This window comes from Schistocerca gregaria, chromosome 2, assembly GCF_023897955.1.
Source record: "Schistocerca gregaria isolate iqSchGreg1 chromosome 2, iqSchGreg1.2, whole genome shotgun sequence".
NCBI classification, from domain to species: domain Eukaryota; kingdom Metazoa; phylum Arthropoda; class Insecta; order Orthoptera; family Acrididae; genus Schistocerca; species Schistocerca gregaria.
Window position 1 is genome coordinate 42,186,417 of NC_064921.1, and position 20,321 is coordinate 42,206,737.

Sequence of the window (20,321 nt, forward strand, 5' to 3'; positions counted from 1 at the left end):
TCAAAGTGACACAGTAGCAAATGTCTAAGTGTTCAGTTTCGAAGAACTATGCGCACTGATTCCTTGTATTGTGCCCGTGCTGACCATCCCACCGAGACTCTCCATCTCAAACGAGTGGTGTCAGTTAGTCATTATGTAGTAATCAGCAGCATACCAGTTGGCAGATGGTCAATATCTAGAGAATCCTCAGAACCACAGTCTTGAGCTATAAAATTAAATGTCACTTCAACCCCATTCTTGTGTTGGACTATAGTACCCATCTGAAAGCCAGGTATATTGAAGCATAGGCTGATACACTGGAGCAGACAGCTACTTATGAATAATAGAATGCATTTTCAGTATGAAACTTTTATTTCCTGATGTAGAGTCAAAGTCATTTCAGAGGGTCCTTAGAGAGTCTGTTATACTTTTGGCATATATTTTAGATTACCAGAAGAAATACACACCCATAGGCTGTATGTATTTTGATGTTTTTGGCAGAATGATCATGCATTCACTGTCTTCTCACAATTGAATCATTTACTATTGTTGTGTCCTTGAGAACACTCCAAGAAATACAAAGTAGTACGCAATTCGGATTTTTTTGCTACACTCTCATTAACAACAGTCACGAAAAAGTATTTTAAATGGTCCTTTGACATTTTCTCACCAATGTTAGCATCCAAATGTATGTTTGATGGAAGATTGTCTTCAAAAGATTTTTTAACTTTTGTGCAGAAAGCTTTTTCCTTAAGACAAACATACAGATTTTTGTTTGGTGTCCGCTCACTGAAAGTCCAACATCTATTGTAGAATTATGAGTTGTATTGTTTGCAGACTGGACAAAGTCAACTCTTGATTTCGACCACTTTTTTAAATATTGTCGCGTAAGAAGTTACTTAAATCCACTTTCATTAATATTCCTAATGCAGTGTGGCTGTGTCTGTGAACTTGCAGTTTGCTGGACTACTTCGACAAACCAGGCCCCAGATTGGCAAAAATGTGGGTGTTACTGGACGTCTGTGGCTGACATGATAGCAGTGATATGTTTAAGACATGTTCTGCATTCCTGCTTGAAACGTACTACGAAAGCAATAGAACATTTAAACTATGTGTGCCCAATTTCTCTTACTTTCTGCATTGCCCAGAATTTACAGTGCAAGTAATGGGCACATTTTCCTTCATTAATTGCTGTGCCAAACTGGGATAGAATGTGTTGTTTTATCTCCAGTTCTTTGACTGCCTTGTTTGATCTAAATGGATGTTCATTACGTTTTTTTCTCGGCATGTTCAACTATTATTTTGATGTTCGATGGGCTTTTTTACATGAATGTCTTTTCAGTCATGAACTGCAGGTCGCAACTTTACATGGAGGTATATGATAATCATCATAAATAGGTTCAAGACGTTATTCCGAAAATTCCGTAAAACAAAAACGTTTTGTAAAACAAAATATTTTTCGATTTCTTTTCTGGTGAGGTTTCACATTCACCAGAATTTTAGCTTCTCTTTGAGGATTACTATTTCCGTCACTGCCAATAGCACTGCAATCTTGAACACAACTGATCACGTTGTTGTCTATGAAACCGTTTCTTCATCTACTATCCTATCAAGTGTAACTTCAGTCAAACGAATACTCATGTCGCTGATTAATGAGGTCCACCAAAAACACTGCAAAAGTGTCATCCTTCTGTCTTAACACCGTCCCTCGTTGGATAATGCCTTATTAATTTGGATACAATGATATTTAAAACCAAACATAAATGGTTTCGTTCATTTTTGCTGTATATGTATGACAGTACTAACACATGTATATTAAATACGTCAACAACTTGCTGACGTGACTGATTTCCTCGTATGCTAACTTTCCCCCGTCCCTCCTCCTGGTCTGCAAGTGCTGTTGTGTACAAACCAAGAGAAACACAATCACACACCATCGCAGGCCTGGTTAGATATATTAGATGGGTCTGTATGCAGATGTTTAAATACAAATTCCTGTTCCTTCTCTTGTCACAACGGTAACAGGCAGAGTGATCGTTAGTTGACCTGCCAGTGGGAGTTGTGAAGAAACCACCACGAACTCTGCTGCTGTCTGTAGGCAGAAGGTCCTAATACGGATAGTGACAATCGTCTTGGTCGTAACATCTGGGTCTGTATGTGTTGACCACACAGTGTCACCACAGAACATCAAATATGTGCATTGCACAAGTCTTTTATGTGTGGATGGTTTTGTAGCAAAGTATGCTGATGGAGATGAACCAGTGAATTGCGAATGTGGTTTTTGATCCAATGCGCCAACCTGGGAAGTTCTAATTTATGCAGACGCTGAAGAGCACCCGCAGAAGGGTCTCGTTCCACGCATCTTTGTGGCACATGAGAGTTGTTCATCATGCAGTGCCATTGTTCCGTGAGATCATTACTCTGGAATAGTACCCCATCAAATGATAGTAGGAGACGCAACCAAAGTTGCAGAGGACAGTGAAAAGTGCCAATTCGAACTGATGCTCCTGATCAATGGTGGTGGTATCTGGGCTACTAACTGAACCGTATCGTTTGCAACGGTTTCTGTTTTTCCCTTGGTTTATTCCTGTTTGGAGTTTGTGCACTTTCCTAGAGGGCATTGTGGAGCCTCTGCGAGCGCGCTGCTAGCGCGCCCGATGGGAGGAGGAGCTGTGTGCCGTGCCCGGGGCAGACGAGGCAGCTGAGTCCAGTGTTTGGCCCTCGACGAGCGTTCTGTAGCGGGACGCCCGGCCCATCTATGCTAAGTGTGGATGGGCCCGAAAACCTGGGGCGTCAGGACACAAGGGGCCGCACATCTTTGGACGTTTGGTTTCTGTTCGTGGCACGAGGAAGCTATGAAGTCCGTCTGCAGCTGCAAATAACCTCCGGATGCTGGTGTCGTCACTGAAAGTAAGATTTTTCATCCAGTTAGTGCAATGGCGGGGCCAATCTCCTGGTGTTGTGTGAGCTATTAATAATTGTGTGGCAATATTTCTCTGCTTTGAGTTTGTGATCGGAAATTGCCTTGCATGTGTGTTACTGCCCCCTTAAACGATCATGCATTTGTACGCCATACTGACTTAAGGCGCGCATTGTAAAGAAACATTTTTTGGCTGTGGACCTTCTGCAAACCATTGTTTTCCCGTGGACGGCGTAGGTCACTGTTTGGATAAGCACGTTGTAAAATGTTAAATAGTCTTGTACTGTCTGGCGGAGAGATAGAGCCAATTAATTTTATGGATGTCTGATATGCGAGATTATGTTAATGTTCGCCAATATCTGTTGTGTTTAGTATGTAGGCATATTTAACTTTAGCCGTTATTGTGTATATATTCTTGAGTTAAGGAGTTTAGTCCCATGGCATTTAAGTGCTCTATTTAATTATATTTAAGGTAGTGCTATAGTTTCTATTTGGTAATCCGCCTAGCCACGACTGATGTCAGTTGCTCGGTCTATCTGGAATGTTGGGCCTATTGGGTAGAGACCATTCTTGACTTGCTCTCCTCTTCTCCGAAGTCCTGTATTGATACTACGGCGGTAGTTCTGCTGGAATCTCATTTGCAGAAGTTATCAATTCTTGTGAGCACAAACAAAGCTACCTTTGCCTCTGTAATTTTCGTCCGCTGGCCAGCAAGCTTCGGTTAATGATTAAAAATCGCCAACTGGTCTTCGTCCAACCTAGTGCCTCGTGTTAGACGAGTTTCCTTTCCAGTTCGGGTAAATGTTTCCTCCTACTGGTGGAGCCATCCTCTTTCCCTGGCCACATTGGGGTACAAGTTGTCCGAGTGTCTATTGCCGCTCAGTGTTCCAGAAGAATGAAATAAGAGGTTAAATATCTGTTCCACAGTTATGCTCAAGAAAGGCGAATTAGAGCAGTTCTGGATAACCTAAGTATTGTAAGCTATTAAGATAGTTCTAGGTTTAGAGAAATTGCTGCTTGGTAAAATTTAGCCTCCTGTGTCAGTAATCCGGCGTATTCCACAATCCAACATTGTTGTAGAACTGAAAGATTTGGTTTTGATAAATTTGCTGAGACATGACTTAATTATTTGCTATTATGTTAATTGCTTTAAATGAATCTTCTTTAATTTGTGCTTATAATTCTTAATGAGTGATAATCCTTAATGATGTAACACTTAATGTACATCTGTAATCGTACTTTATTTGCAAAACCATTACCACCCGCCAATCCTATTTTTCGATACCGTAGATTAATGAACATTTTTCTACGTAATGTCTCATATTTTTCACACTGTTCAAATTTGGTTTTATTTTTTATAAGTATATATGTCGAAATTTTGAGATGTTGAAATCGATACAATATCTAGTGTGAACATCTTTGTACTTATTGTTATCTTTGAGGCAGGTTTGTGACTTTTGGCGCGGAAGCGTATGGGGTAGTAAAGGTTTTGTGTTGAATATGAAAAGTCTTGTGTTAGAAATGAAAAGATGAGTTGGGAGAATATTTTGACCCCATAGAAAGAGTACGTCACTAATGCACGATATCCAAGCTGTTATGAAAGCCTTGGCCATGGATTCCATGTTGACATCAGTCAGGGGAATCCCTTCTGCCCTACAGTCAACCACACAGAGAAGGTATTTGTAGTCTTCTGACTCTCGAAAAGCTTCTACAAGGTCTAAATGTACATGATGGAAATGCCTGCATGGTATTTCGAAACTTCTAAGGAGCGTCTGGGCGTGTTGTTTCACTTTATTTCACTGACAACAAGGCACATGCACATCAAAATATGGCAGTCACATCTGACACCCAGCCAAACAAAGTCAAACAACTGGGTGCACAAGATTGTGGAGCAATTGAAAATTGCTTACTGCATAGATTTCGGTAGGATCTGTCAGATCTTGAGTTGTGACATATAGCATAGGACAATGACCTCCAGACACAGGGGCCGAATGTCTTTCGATTTTGAGGTTGGAAGAATTGTCCATGAGTAAAGCTTGAGCTCTTGGGTCCCCTGGTTTAATCCAAAATGGCAGTGATCATCTGCACTCGAGAAAGGTAGGCAGCCATAATGCCCTACACATGTGCCAGGCGCCAGTTGAATATTGTACAGTTCAGAGGAGTTCTAACGGAATTATTTTCACATTTTCAGATTTTTATCTCATTATAAAATTTTCAGTTGGATTAAACACACGGATGAGAGCTCCCGCGACCTGGTTATCGACTCCACGTATGTGGCTGACCTGGAACCGAAATGCTGAAATTTGCACTGCCCAACACGCGATATGTCTGGTCTTTCTAGGGCGAGCCAGCACTCAACTCAAGGCCTGATGATATGTTTCCAAACAAAATTCTCGATGCTTCAGGTAAAATTTAAACTTCTCCTGAGCAATGAGGACAGCCAAGGCTTCCAATTCATAGATGGAATATTTGTTCACAGTCTCAGAAAGGCATCATGAGACATAGGCGACAGGACGTCTATCTCCATCGACTTTCTACATGAGTACGTCAGCCACGCCTCCCCTGGACACATCGGTCTTTGTATTGGTAGCACTGTCAAAAGCAGTATCATATCGTTTCATAGTATAAACACACGTTGTATGTCGAAGTGCTATTGTTTTTCCAAGGAAAAGTGACGAATAGATGGGTAAATATCTCAAAAAGTAATGTATGACACCAAAACGAAATGTCTTTAAGATACTGGGTTTCATAGTAATAGATTTTTGAATAAAGGGAAACACTGTGTTCAAGATGTGGTGTGTGAAGTTACAGACAATGAAATACAGGCAAACTTATCAGTATCTGGAGAAACACCCATCAGTGCTCTGAAGATTAAAATAAAACATTGTGATACACAGTTTCTCAAAAGAAAACTGATGTAAATGGTAGGTTATGTTATATTCTGATAGATTTATACATCCTAACAGGGGTGTTAGGTGAATGTGTGTGTTGCAAAACATGTGGAGGGCCAGTTGATTTATATGAAGACAGTGAGGTAATCAAATGGAGTAGCCAGGAAACTTATTGTTCATTGTGCCAGTTGTAAATATGCTCATTCATTTTGGAATTCTGCTAAGTGTAAAGTAAATCTTAGGTGGTTTTATGGATTGAGAGCTATTGGAAAAGGACACACTGCAGCAGAAACAATGTGTGCCACAATGAATATGTCATGACCACCTTGTAAAATCGACAAGTATGCAGGATTTATTGGAGCTGCTGTGGAATCTGTTATATGTGAGTCAATGAAGGGTGCTGCAAAAGAAGCTGAAATAGATTATGGTATGACTGATATACCAGTAGCTTTTGATGGAACTTGGCAGAAGCACAGCTACAATTCTAAGAATTCTGTTGCTATTGTGACCAGTGTGGATACTTGCAAGGTAATAGATTTCCAGATTTTAACCAATCATTGTTATAAGTGTAAATCAGGGAATGTGCAGGGCATATCTGTAACAGAAATTATGAAGGAACAAGTGGCGGTATGGAGGCCTCTGCAGCTATTGAAATTTTTAGTATATCTGTGAATGAAAGGGGAGTGTGTTGCACTAAGTTCTTAAGTAATGGAGACCCAAAAGCATATAACAGTGTAATAGCCTTTAAGCCTTATGATGAGAAGATTATCACAAAGCTGGAATGTGTTCGTCATGTGGAGAAGAGGATGGGCACCAGGTTGAGGAAGTTGAAACAAAGTTTGAGTCACAAGAAACTTTCTGATCATAAAACCATAAGAGGCAGGTTGACAGACAAAATGATTGATGAACTACAGCAGTATTATGGGATGGCCATTAGAAATAATACTGAGGATTTGTTGATAATGCAGCAGGTAGTATGGGATACATTCTTCCACAGACTGTCAACTGATGAAAAGCCAGTACACCACATTTGCCCTCCTGGACCTGATTCATGGTGAAATTACCGCAATGCCCAGTGCTCAAACAGTTCATACAGTCATAAACATTCCATCCCAGCACCAGACATCGATATCATAACGCCTATTTACAGATACCTGGCAAATCCTGAGTTACTGAAGAAGTGTCTGCACGATCAGATTCAAAATCCCAATGAGCCATTCAATAATCTTATAGGGACTCACCAAAATATGCTATTGTTGGAATGAAGACACTAAAGTGGGGGGGAGGGGTCAGTGATTTATTGCTTTTAATGATGACAAAATTGATAGAGTGAAAGTGCTACAGCATATGTGAATTAATTCTGGATCAAACTGCATCAGAGAACTTGAGTGGATGGACAAGATTCGCATTGATAAACCAGAGTATGTAGCACAGTTGGCCACTAGGGAATCCAGAAAGAAGAAAAAAACTAGAAAAAGATCAAGAGGGTGATATACAATATGGTGCAGGGTGCTGATGAGTGACTAAAAGTAAAAAAAAAAAGCATATATTAATTGAGTAACAGTCGTTTCAAACTTAAGAAGCCATTCCTGAAAATTTACATTTTCTGTTGCATTTTTCCCTGAATCTGAGAAACCACCTCGAGGAGAGTATTCAAATTTTCAGGGAGTAATAACATACCAATCCTGAGTCTACCGAAGTAAAACGAGAACATAATGTAATGTACAATGAAAATTATTTAGGATAATGTACAAAAAAGTACACAAAATTTTAACCATGTGGAAAATTGTTTTTCCGAAAGCAGTGGCTGAAATGCCGTTGTAGTTCAGTAGACTCAGAACATACAGTTTAATGTCCTGTAAAAGTTTCATGTCAATGGCTACAGTGGTTCCTGAAATACAGGGAAGCCAAGTCACTAAATTTAACATTGTCGGAATAGGGCATTCCAGCTCCCTTTAAGTCAAGATCATGGAACGGCCAGAGTTGACCATTGCTGTTAGGTGTCTGACAGCATCTGCTAGAGGTTTGTGGTCAATGTAAATAAAATGAGGTCTCTGATATATTCTCAAAAGTATCATACAGCCTTGTATATCAACAGTAATTCACAGTCGAACACTGATCCTTTTGTTTAGCCTTCTGTTAGTTGCCTGGAGAAGAATCTGAATGACCTTGAATCGCCTGGCCTTTCTTGCTGGAGGACCACTCTGTCAGCGAAGTAGCTAGCGTCAGTTGTGACAGTTATTTTTGAGCAGCTGGTATAGGTAGTTCCAGTGAGACTGCTGTCACAAGATATTGCTTAGAACAGTTGAATGCTGTTTGCATGCCTGCAATCCATGCACGTTTTCGATGGACGTAGTGACCGAATGGTTCTTGGCGCTTCAGTCTGGAACTGCACAACTGCTACAGTCGCACGTTCGATCCCCTGCCTCGGGCATGGGTGCGTGTGATGTCCTTAGGTTATTTAGGTTTAAGTAGTTCTAAGTTCTAGGGGACTGATGACCTCAGATGTTAAGTCCTATAGTGCTCAGAGCCGTTTGAACCATTTTGAACCATGCAAGTTTTCGTTTCCCTTGTGTAGGAGGGCCCATCAGGGTTTCAGTCAGAGGCCTGAATTTCTGCTGCATGAGGTAAGTGTTGTCGGTAGAAGTTTAGGATACCCAGGAACCAGCGCAGATCGTTGTAAGATGGTGGTGGTGGCAACTGTTGGATGAAACCAGCTCAGAATGAAATTGATCTGATTTCCTCTGTGTTCAGAGTGTATTCAAGGAATCGCCAGCACAAGAAATTTGGAATACAGCTTCATTTTTCTGCAATTACAATTTGTCTTTGTTGACTGTCACGCCTGTATCATGAAAGGCAGTGAGAAAGAATTTTAAGTGTTTTTCATGACTTTGGGAGTCGATAGAAAAAATTTAATTATTGTCATGGTACACGAAACAGTAATTCATCTTGAGAAATACTCCTTCAATAGAATCGGTCATGTCTGTGCAGCGTTTTTTCAGACAATATGGCATTACCAAGAACTCAAATAGGCTAAAGGGCATAATAATGCCTGTTTTACCAACCATGTCCTCAGGATGCATGGTATACGGTATCCCCCACCACGGACTGTATGGTGGCTTGCGCAGTATCTATGTAGAGGTAGATGTAGATTTCATAACAAGCTCTGCAGCAGTCAATCACACAAAAGATCATAACTCCCATGAGCGAATATGTGAAATGTTGAAATTTTGGATGAGTAAATGTCACGAATAATGTGAGAATTGAGAGACCTGTAGTCCATGCATGGTCTCAAGGAACCATCTGTTTTTGTACTAATTTTACAGGCAACAGACAAGTGCTGTTCTAGGGGTGGACGATTCCCATGGCAACGATTGCTGTCTTAGCTTTCAGAAGAAGAGCTGGTGCAAGGCACTGTGCCTTGTGAAGAATGAGTGGATCTGGGCTCATGTTGATGTGACATTTCTAACAGCCCATTAATAAAGTATAACACATGGTATGTCAAGTGAGGGGTCAGAACACAAGTGTCGAAGTGAAGGTAGCAAGGCAGATAGTGCTGCAGTGACCTGTTTAGTTTTCAGCACGACACATTGTGTCTTGTGGTGTGGACAGCTGTAGCTGTGGTATGTGGCCATCCAGTGGGGGCATGGCCACATGTGTTGGTGCTGCTGCAATATATGACATTCATTGAAGCTGGTCACGTGCATGTGTGAGGATGTCTCATGTATCTGCTGACACAGGTCTTCATGGCACTATGTAGCCATTGTGAATCAACATAGGTCTCTTGGAGTCATTCTTGATTTGTGTTGACGTTTTGTATGGTCATAACACACTCATACAGAACAGGATAGCTGTCGGCCAAGGTCGAGACGTAGGTTGCAGATGTGTGTGAACATTGTTTCACTTCCCACAGTCAGGTTAGGGCAAAAAGACCTCAGATGGATTGTTGTATGGCATGATGGAACAAAGCGCCATAATAGAAATCATGTGAGAGACCGAATTTTCAAAGGAAGTCAACATCTATCACAGGTTTGGTGATGGCAACTGTGTGAAAGGTCCGAGTGCAACATAGCTCGTCCATAAGTTGTACAGCTGGCTCCATAGTGCCATGCATGCAGATTCTGTCATCTTCAGCCATGTGTCATCTTTCTCTAAAAGCTACCGACGAGGCTTCTATACTTTCTGGTGCCCACAGGTGGATGGGTTTTGTTTCAAGATTTAGTTTGGCTATGTCTGTGCAAGGAACTGGTAATGGTTGGATTACTATTGCCTTCGTTCGTTCTAGTGATGCTGCGAAGATTTCTCTCGATTACTTTCCAACTCGTGATGTAATTGCGTGGAAGACATTTAATATTTTACATCAATCTAATAAAGCCTATGGAGGAAGTCATCTGTCTAGTGACGAGCCTTTGGTTTTAAGAAGTCATGTTTGTCGTAAACTTGAAAGTTCAGAATCTGTATATGTATGGTGTAAGAGTGGTGGTTCCTTGGGTGATGTCTGTAATGTCCAAGGAGATATTATGTTTTATTATTGTAATATTTGATTCTAATAAAGTTAATCTTTTCCAGAGAATGAAGAGGGCCTATAAAAACCACGGGAAAAACTGAAACCAACCAGCAAACAGATAGTGTGTTAGTGGCTACACAGCATGAAAATAACCATTTCCTTGATGTTATTGAAAGATTTATCGAAAATTGTGCAGCCATAAACACCATCTGCCATTTCTTGATAAATGGAAATGGCCTGTAAATAAAGATGTACTTTCTCAGAAATAAACTAGTCAAATGAAAACAACATTTTCTCAGTGACAGAGTTGGTCGAAAGTGATGAATTTGTGCAAAATATTTTCCTAGTATAGTCACTGACATTTTGACATATCAGCATACCTAATCAAACATTGTACTTTTCTTTGATGATAAATTTTATTCACATTTGATACTATTTTTGCATTTTGAATAAAGAGATTAACACTGTCCTGAACTTCCATTATTTTTGTCCTTTTGATACAAAAAAGTACTAAATTTTAGTTTACTATAAGGTAACACAATTAATGTTAAAGAAGGTAACATTGTTGCTAGCTATTAACCTGTATTTACAATACATGGAGCGTGCTCCAGGGGCAACTTTTCTCCAATTTTTAAAACATTATAAAATTCCAGAAATAAATCTTTGATATCTTGGTATGTTACTAAATGGCTTTTACATTGCCATAGAACAGTCTAACTTCGTTTTTAAAAGGGAGCAAAGTAATCCCACTTTATGGTGTATTCGTTTAAAGTATCTTGTAGTCAATCTCCTGTGGCACTGTATCTCCAATTTTATCCTCAGTTGTAATCATGATGAGCCTCATATTTATTGGTTGCTCATAAAATACAATAATACTTCTTTGTATATAGGGCGAACCTTAATAAATCCGACACTCTGCAGGGACAGATTCCTGACTGGAAATGGAGGAAAACAGGTCTATGAACATGTGTTCAGAAATGGACAGTGTACATGCAACGACAACAAATCGTCCTGGAACACAGCACAGAGCTGCTTCGCATCCACATCACAACAAATGTTCAAAGTGGCCTCCATGGCAGCTGTAATCATGCAGGATACACATAATCGTACTTTGGTTAACACAACGTTGGCGGGCAACTTGCCTGGAGCTTGTATTAGGCGTCGTCTCAATACCCTATAGAACTCGGTCCTCCAAATCTAGTCTACACACAATCCGCTACCTCCATGCATGTTCGTCTGTCTAAAAGGACTCGTGATCACAAAACAGGCTTGAAAAGTTGTGTGACGTGGTTAGTGTAGGTGAGGGCATTTGTTTTATTATAGCCGTGCTGCCTCTCGACTGTCTCTTCTCCTTGGCCCTTACAAAAACACCATCTCGACTTGTTCCCACGATGAATACCGGATCATTTTGCTCCTTACACCACGGTGTCTCAATCACACAGTATGGAACACAAGGAACACATGGTCAGATGAACTGTCGTTTATCAGCGCCGTCTACGGTGGCAACGATGGGTTTCCCGACCATGTTCATAAGACCTTTTTTCCTACATTTTGTCTGTTTTTAATAATTCACCCTGTATTTCGTCCTCCCTGGCGCCAGATCGAACAGATTTCGTTATTTGGTTAGCTCTTTCCGGTAAACTGTCTACAGAGATTTTTTATTTTTATACATTCCCGTTTCACTGTTTGTCGTAGGGTGAACTGCTCGGGATTTTTCTGTTTAATAACTATAAACTACTGCCCTCTGATCTCGGTTGCTGTATTCCTTGCTCTTAAATTTTCCTACTCATTTCTATAAATTCATGAATTAACTCTCTACAACACTAACGTGTGTCTGCTATTTTAAAATTCACTATGCACACACAAACGAGAAACACTAGCCTGGACAGAGCTGGTAACTTTCACGTGTACCACTTTTTTGGCAATATCCTGTCCGCACGTTACAAGTTTTCAACATAGATGCGACTTGGCACACAGATTCGAGCATTATGTTACTCAAACCTGCAACTCCAACTTCCATATTTCCACCAAAGAGTTAGAAAACTGTCTCCAGCATCTGAGTTTCTGCACAACTCAAATCTGCGCAAATATCCTGAGCACAAGCGACGATCAGTTCGCGGTGATATGTGCGTCGACACATCCTTGGTTACGCCTTCACAGCAAATCCATATTTAAATGTCGAAGAGCACAAACGACGATTCGTTCGCGGTGATATGTGCGCAGACACATCGTTGGCTACGCCAAGTGTTTGCAATGTGCTGTAGACCCTATGGCTGTATTGTAACGCAAATGCCAAATAAAATTACTTAAAAATTATGTATCTCTTTGTCGGTAACCATAACACTAAGAGTTTATTTCGTGTTACATTAAATATCAAAGAATTTCACAAGAAGTCAAACTTTGAGATCTGGAACCTTAGCCACACAATCATTCATGAAGTTTTAAAGAATACCATCTTGGATGTGATTAAATGGATCGTTTTCCCCACTCGTACCGTAGTTAAATAATATATACATTATTTCAGTTCTATAAATGAAGTATTTATTCAGGTTTTACTTTATCTTAGTTGTAAGCTGTGCGTCGACTGCTTGTACAGTCCAGTGACTTATCTTAGTAACTAGTATGCCAAGTAGTTTAATTCACTTGTGCCTTTATAGATCATGTAATGCAGTGCTTTAAAGTGAACTGTTTGTGCCAAAGGAGAACTATTCTTTTACCGAAGAACACTGCCTAAGTACAAGGTTATGTGTCGCTGGCTTCTGGATCGTATACAAAACGCTAGTGAGTACTTTCGTATTTCTTGATGTAGGAAGTGCAGTGCCAGTCTTTCAGAATGATCTTTTGTTGTAATCTCTGCAGATTTGATCGGTATATCCATAAAGTACACTATGTACGATCGCATTTCATGAATCTGCTTTAACCGGAGTGTGTTCTAATAGTTCGTTACGATTGCGTTATTATTCTAAGACCTACGAAGATATACGCATTTTATACAGCGTAAGACTTGATACATAGTTTCGTTTTTTTAACATTCAGTCGTACTTTGTGGGATACATCGGAACCCACATCCAGCTATTATCTGTGCAGTATTGACCACCAGTTACATGTTTGCGACTTATTTGAACCCTTTCTACTTAAAAACTTTAACTAGGGCAGTACATCATTCTGGAGTTCAGGAAAAAAGACCGTTGTGTTTCATCATTGAGGTGCTGTACAATTACTATCACATTCTTTACAGTTAGGTGACGAATAGTCGCACAAGCCTACTTTTCTAGAATTACATGCAATTCGATATTCTAAATTAAGGGTTTAAAAATTTCGTCTTACGTACACAACAAGTAGCGTCGTTCATTGTAAATTTGTATGACAAACAGCAGGGTTTTGTAAACAGACCTGTCTTGTTAAAAGTGCAAGTGTCTATTTACCTTGAAAATACATGTATAAATGTTAAGTAAGAAACCGCTAGCGTTTATACTATTTGAGAAGCCAGTAGCTATATTCGAATAGCAGCTTTCCCACCATTTTCTTAGGTAATGTTTAGCTGGTATAATCTGAAAAAGTTGAACAGTGTATTGATGGTTTATTCTTAATGCAGTCGACAGATTAAGCCTTCATGATTTCGATTTCTATTGTTAATGTTCACTTTGGTTGGTTCCACATTCTTGGAAGTTCTCTTCCTTGGTTGGATGAACGTTGACAAAAAATTTATGTAGTGAAGGTAGAAGCCTAAGCTTGCTACACACTAAGATTGTGTGCTTGTTAACTCAAGAGACTCTTATTGAAGAGGACTGGAATTCAGATCCTATCATGCCCATCTGAAGTTGGAATTTCCATAGTTCTCCGATTTTTCTTAAAGCGGATGCTAGGATGGGACCATGAAAGACAACCTTAAAATTTCCTTCCCAATCTGAACTTTGGGATCATCAAAAGTAGTCTTTCTCCTGTTCAATTTGCTCTAAACTTTACTTTTTGCAATAATAATAACTCTGCGTATCCAGGTCCAAGAAAAGACGTGTAATTTATAGTACTATCCAATGACGTGTTTTGAGGTCTTGGTATTTGAACTTATCTGCCTTATTTCTGTGTGCTGTTTTAACTGGCTACAGCATTGCATTCAAAATGTCAGATATTGAGACAAAGAATGTGTGTAAGTTATTTCCATATCTCTTGCTGTTATGTGCATCGTATCATCTCTGTAACTGAATTTATTCTGAGCAGGAAATGCAAATTAAAGACAAAAAGTGCAGGGATACAATGGAAGAATGTGAATCAGGTCTCTGCATGATGCGCCAGTTAATATGCTATACTGCATTCTGACTGTTCATTATTTAAAGTCAAAATTTTCTATTAGGCCTTACTACAGTAACACAGTTCCTGTTGCCCATACAAAAAATGGAAACAAACTGGATGACACTAGCAAATTATTTAGCAGGTGACACTTCAGAGATGCCGAAACTCATAAAGTTAAATTTTTTAATTAGCTTTCAGTGGACACAAAATATTTGCACACTAGTTTACATTTAGCAAACGATTATTATTTACTATTTTTTGCACAGATGGATCATTAATATTTGTTTGAAATTACACTTTGTGCCTTTTGGTAAGCTTTGAAAATGGAAGCTTATGCTGTTGTATAGTTATCATCTTTAGCTTGTCTGGTGTCTTTTATCAGTATATTTCTGTCATCAGGAGAGAGATCTGTTTATTCAGCACTGAGCGTTCACACATCTCAAGAAAGTAGGCTATTGGACATAATTAGGAACTGGAAGATAGTAGTGAAAGTAAAGACAATGATATATAAAATGTATTATGTAGGGATCAGAAAGTTGAGGTCGGAGAAGGATCAGTGTACAATACAAGTGACAGAGATGTGCTCCCTATGAGGGATCCTGGGTGGAACAATAAAGCACAAGGATAGAAACGAAACGTGCTTTAGAGTGATCCCGTAAAAATGCAGATAGAAAAAGGCCAAAATGATTCAGTCACATTAAAATAATGGGAAAAAGAAGGCGAGTGACCTGCACAAGCAGAAATGGTTTCAGGTAGGAAAAAGTAGAAGATTGAAAACAATTGTGTGCCTATTTTGTACTACAATATTCACCAACCCATCCAAATCGTTATTCTTTTAATATTTCCATTATTTGAAATTGTGAGCAGACAGTGAGAGGGAGAATATCGTCACAATCACAAGTTTTAAAATTACCAGACTTCATTACTCGGCAATACTTCACTTCAGGAGCAAAATTTCAGTTTTGCACACACAAAAGTACATGGCACTATCCTGATATTAGAAGCTAATAGTTCCTGCCTTTGGAAAGAGAGAGGGATAGGGAGGGAGATGTTACAGGGGAAGAGCCGCTCACCCAGAGGAGACACACACTTGCATTGAGGACAAGGGCAGGTGACACTTGGATCCTGGTGACCTGCCCTTCTTCTGTAACCTCCTCCCACTACCCCCTCTCCCGTACCTGAGGGAGGAACTATTAGCTCCTAACACTAGGGTAGTATTGTGTACTTTTGTGTGTCAATGACTTGTAGTGGTACAAGGTACACTCCACGGAGTATGTATGTGGATATAGATGTATCTACGGTACTGAAATTTTGTCTCCTGAAAAAAAGTATTGGCCAGCAAGTGTGTGATAATTTCTTAGTTTTCTCGAGTGGATTTTCCTTTTGACGCAATTAACAAAAGTTGTTCCAGTTTTTTAAATTGTCCATTATATCATTTTCGTAATGTGGAGTACATGTTAATGTAAATGTGATCAAAAGGATTTATCTTAAGAGTTTTTACATGTATGTATACTATAACAGTCAAAATTGCATATTATGGGCATAATTATTGATATGAAAATCAATTTCGTAAGAAAGTTTGCAACCAGATTATTAATGTGACATATACTATATTTTGTTATCCAAACTTTTGCGCACTTGTTGGAAACAAAGCTGACCGGACAGAATCCAAATGAAAGCTTAATGAGTCTATATGGTGCACACCAAATATTTCAATCTGACAAGCATTGTGCAGTTTTAAGCAAGCAAAAATAGTCTGCCAACACCACAAGCAGACACTAAACGAAACACTGAGTGTAAAATTCCATTATCTGGCTGGGTAATGAGTTAAGATGGGGTCAACACATTGACTGAGTGATTGAGAAGCTCAGTTTGACAAATTTTGCGTCACACTGACCTAAAGATGAGGCTGTCGGCTTATTTTTCAGATTTTCTTTCTGTGCCATCTGTTAGCTTTGGGAAAGTACACCTATAAAAGTTAAAATATTTATTCAACAATATCTTCTCAAGTATTGTTGGAGAGATGGCTTTGAAAATCTTACTCTCACTTCCCATGGAATTCTGCCTCAGTTCATGTATTGGGAAGATGGAAAGGCACGAAGATGTAACAGGCGTGGAAGCCCAGCCAAGGAGTTAGTATGTGTAATGTAACTACAAATACATTTTGAGGGACACGAACTGTGTAGGCCTATATCTATTTTCCATTCTTATCGGACTATATTCTTGCGAGTGTTTATAAATATAGGAGTGTAAATTGTTTGGACTGGTGCTTTTAAGGTCCTGGCCTCATATTTGGGAGGAGGGAGGCCAATGCTCTGTCCACCCATCTCTATTTAAGTGTTTTGTTCTTTCTGCAGCCTTATATGTCAGAATGTATGACCTTTTCCTTGTATTAAGCAGACAAATCCTATAGCATTGTGAAATGATCCTGATATGAATAAATTGGTACATTATGTTTCTTGTCACTGATAGTAAAGACCCGTCGTAGGTGAGTGTGATTTGCACATTGTCAGTGCAAAGAAATTAAAAAAAAAAATGCTTTTAGCCAGATAACAAACAGCAGTGTTGACTGCAAAGCTGCTTATGCTGTAAACAGCCATCTGTCGTTAGAGGTGTAGATATCATTTTTCTTTGAAAAACACCAATTTGATCAAGTAAATATAAAGCTATCAGTAGAAGGTAAGCAGCAGCTATTTAATATAACTCAGCAAGCTCTCTCTTTCCCCCAAAGTAGTGGTTTTTTTGCTTTCCTCTTAAATTATGTAGTGACTTATCTGACTCAAATACAAATAGTATTAAGCATTGTAGAAATGGTTAACTGTTTACACAATATGGTGTAGAGATTAAGTTGCTAGGTGTTGGTTGTCTTTTGTAAAGGTATATTGTGACTTGCTCCACATCCTTGAAGTTCTCGAGGTATCCGAGGCACATTGAGGATTGATGAATAATGCCAGTGAATTATACTGATGATCATGGGAATTTACTACTTAATATGCTGGCTTTATTCCTCACATAGTCATGGCATGTACTCAGCCGTTGGTTTCTCAAATGAATAGTGTCTTTAGGACAGGTGGAGTGCTTGTGCACAATGTTATTAACTTCAGATAGATGCAGAATCTTATATTTGAAAACTTTGTCAGTTGCTGTATATGGTGGAATTTTCACGCTGTCTTCACAACCCATTTTTACATGTCAAATAGTTTTAACCATGATAGAAAAACCAAAAGAAAAACAACATATGATCAATTTACATAGTTCTTATCCTTACTAGATCATACTTTTGCCAGAGCATTCTAAATGTGCAGTGGAGACTGTGTAGTAATTTTGCTGAAAAGTGTATTTCTTGTGTTGGATGTGAGCTTGTTAAATAACTCGCATAGCCTATGAAATATAGCTTTGCTGGCATCCTTCTTATTTTCAATGACTATTGGATCAATACAGGGTACTTTTTTGAAGTGTTTCATACCCTTGCTGCTTATGGTAGTGTTAAAGATAAATCCTATAAACATGTGCCTTGAAACAAGTACTTGTTGAGATGCATGTCATTCTGCGATATGATGGCCATCTGTATACTGGCGCTACTAAAGATGCTCAGTGTGGTTTACATTCATTCTTGCACATTCTTCAACCCTCTTTCTCACAGAATGGTGAACTGGTGCAAACACACCTGACCACCCACAGATTTGGTCTCATCCCTTGGGACCACACTCCGTTAATGTATGAATGTGTGTGTGGGATCCAAAAATCTAAGGGGCTAAAGTGAAGTGGACAGGGTGAGCACCTTATTAGACATTCTCGACCACTACACCAATCATTACGTTAGGTACACTTATCTTGTGCTATTTGCTAGACTATAGCAGAATACCACGTCTCCCATTCCCTGCACAAAATAATAGGTTTCCATTCCACTGCTTGTGTTGTTCACACTGTATTTAACAACTTATCTTACTTTAATCCACCACAACCTCGTAATGATATCACAATAGTGGTTGCTTTTGTTGGAGCTATTTGTAAATGCTACATCTAACAACAGCATAACAGCCAGAGCAGTAAGATCAGAGTACAGTAAGAAGTGAGCAATAAATGTCAACTAATCATTCTTGAGACAAGTAATGTGGCCCACATCTCAACAGGTAGACATGTTATAGGACTACTACTTGATTTGACCAGTAATGTATCCTGTAAGAACACTGGACACACTTCTTTAAACACGTTGTGTATGTTGGATGTGTTCCACGATCGCATCAAGAGCCGCCACCTTGGTGATTGATTCATCCATCCATTCATCCACCATGTTCTGTAGATTCCTTGAAAAAGAACAACCTATAGGCATATGGAATGACCCAAAATATCTATTAACAAAACAGAGTATTACTATACTGGTTAATGTTATTGATGCTTATGCCAGATACATTGAATCAAGCAAATTAGAAAGATAGCTGTGCTTGATTTTCAAAGAAATCAGTTACCTATATCTGCAAACACAGTCGTGTCTACAGTACATTACTATTTGTTGTGCATCTTCACAAGAACTCTGATGTGCATTGTAGCTGACAGAACTGTGTAATTGTCGAAAAAATATTTTCAGTTATTTTGTAGATAGTATCTTATGAGCTATTTCTTAAATTAGGATTCCCATTTTTCTGCGTTGTTAGAGGTTCTGTAACTCCTCTGCGAGCCCAAAATAAGACACAAAAGTACACATGGAAATCACTTTCGTGTCTCATGTACTTTTTGTGTGTATCACATTTCAGCTGATACTGAGTTCCACTGTCAACATCTTCACTGAGGACTAAATTTATTGGAACTAAATGTAAGAATTCCAAATTCTTTAAAAGGCTTCTGTTAAATGTACAGTTATCTACTTTACACAATGTTCTCAATGTTTGGATTTGCGGAATAAATACTTTGTTTACCTCAGGTGCACCACCACAGAAGATAATTTTGTAAGACGATAATTAGTGAATGCAAAATAAGCCAACGCACTTGTCCTTAGGTCAACACAATCGGAGATGCTTCCCAGGACCAAACTGCTGAACTGAGTGTATTGTTTGGTTTATTTAAGTGTTGGATCCATTTTGTTTTGTTATTCAACAGGATCTGAAGGAATTGTGCATACTGTGTTTCATTTAGTGTATGACCATTGACATTTGCTTCTGGTGCATGCAGCTCTTTAGTGTACTTCAGACTATAATAAGGATCTTTGTATGAAAGGAAAATTCAGTTGAGTAAACTGTTACAGTATAACAAAGAAAACTACTCACCAAAACTTACCTTCAGAAGTTAAAATACCTAGCACTTTTGCCTCTGTTACTTAATCTTCTCCTCCTCCCTCGTCCTTACTCAAGCCCTGTCCCACTCTCCCTCGTCGCTTCGCCTTCAAGCTGACACTCTGTCTCCCTCTTCCTGGGCAGTAGATTCTGCTACCCGTTCTTCGCCTTCGCCGGTGAAGATGGTTGCCCCCTTGACAGCTCGCCCTAAGCTGCCGTAGAGGTGAGTTTCTTCTTCAACTTTTGTAGTTTCTTCTTCATTCTCCGGTGTTCATAAATTTGATGGCCCTTTTACAATGGAATATCTGTGGCCTTCAGTCTAACAGGGTGGACCTCCAGCTGTTCCTACGATCGCAATGTCCTCTTGTTGTCTGTCTCCAAGAAACCAAGCTATGTCCTGAAGACCATTTGGCTCTCTCCCATTTTACTTCGCTCCGGATGTACCTTCCCCTTACGGCGGAGAT

General features: G+C 39.3%; 1 protein-coding gene across 11 annotated transcripts in view; it reads left to right on the top strand.

The window, feature by feature from the left end:
* Positions 1–20,321, top strand: part of LOC126336285 (thiamine transporter 1-like) — a 552,608-nt gene that overhangs the window by 81,255 nt on the left and 451,032 nt on the right. For 2 of the 11 annotated variants that reach the window (XM_049999808.1, XM_049999812.1), the window contains one exon: positions 10,360–13,078. The exons of 2 other annotated variants lie outside the window; for them this stretch is intronic. Coding sequence is in view for 4 of the 9 variants with exons in the window: in XM_049999817.1 (XP_049855774.1) it covers positions 15,293–15,339 (47 nt within the window). In the remaining 5 variants the exon portion in view is untranslated. Of the gene's footprint in view, positions 1–2,873; positions 2,890–10,359; positions 13,079–13,129; positions 13,295–13,341; positions 13,504–15,006; positions 15,340–20,321 lie in introns of those variants that run through there. 7 more of the 11 variants (XM_049999817.1, XM_049999818.1, XM_049999809.1 and 4 more) reach the window with 6 other exon arrangements.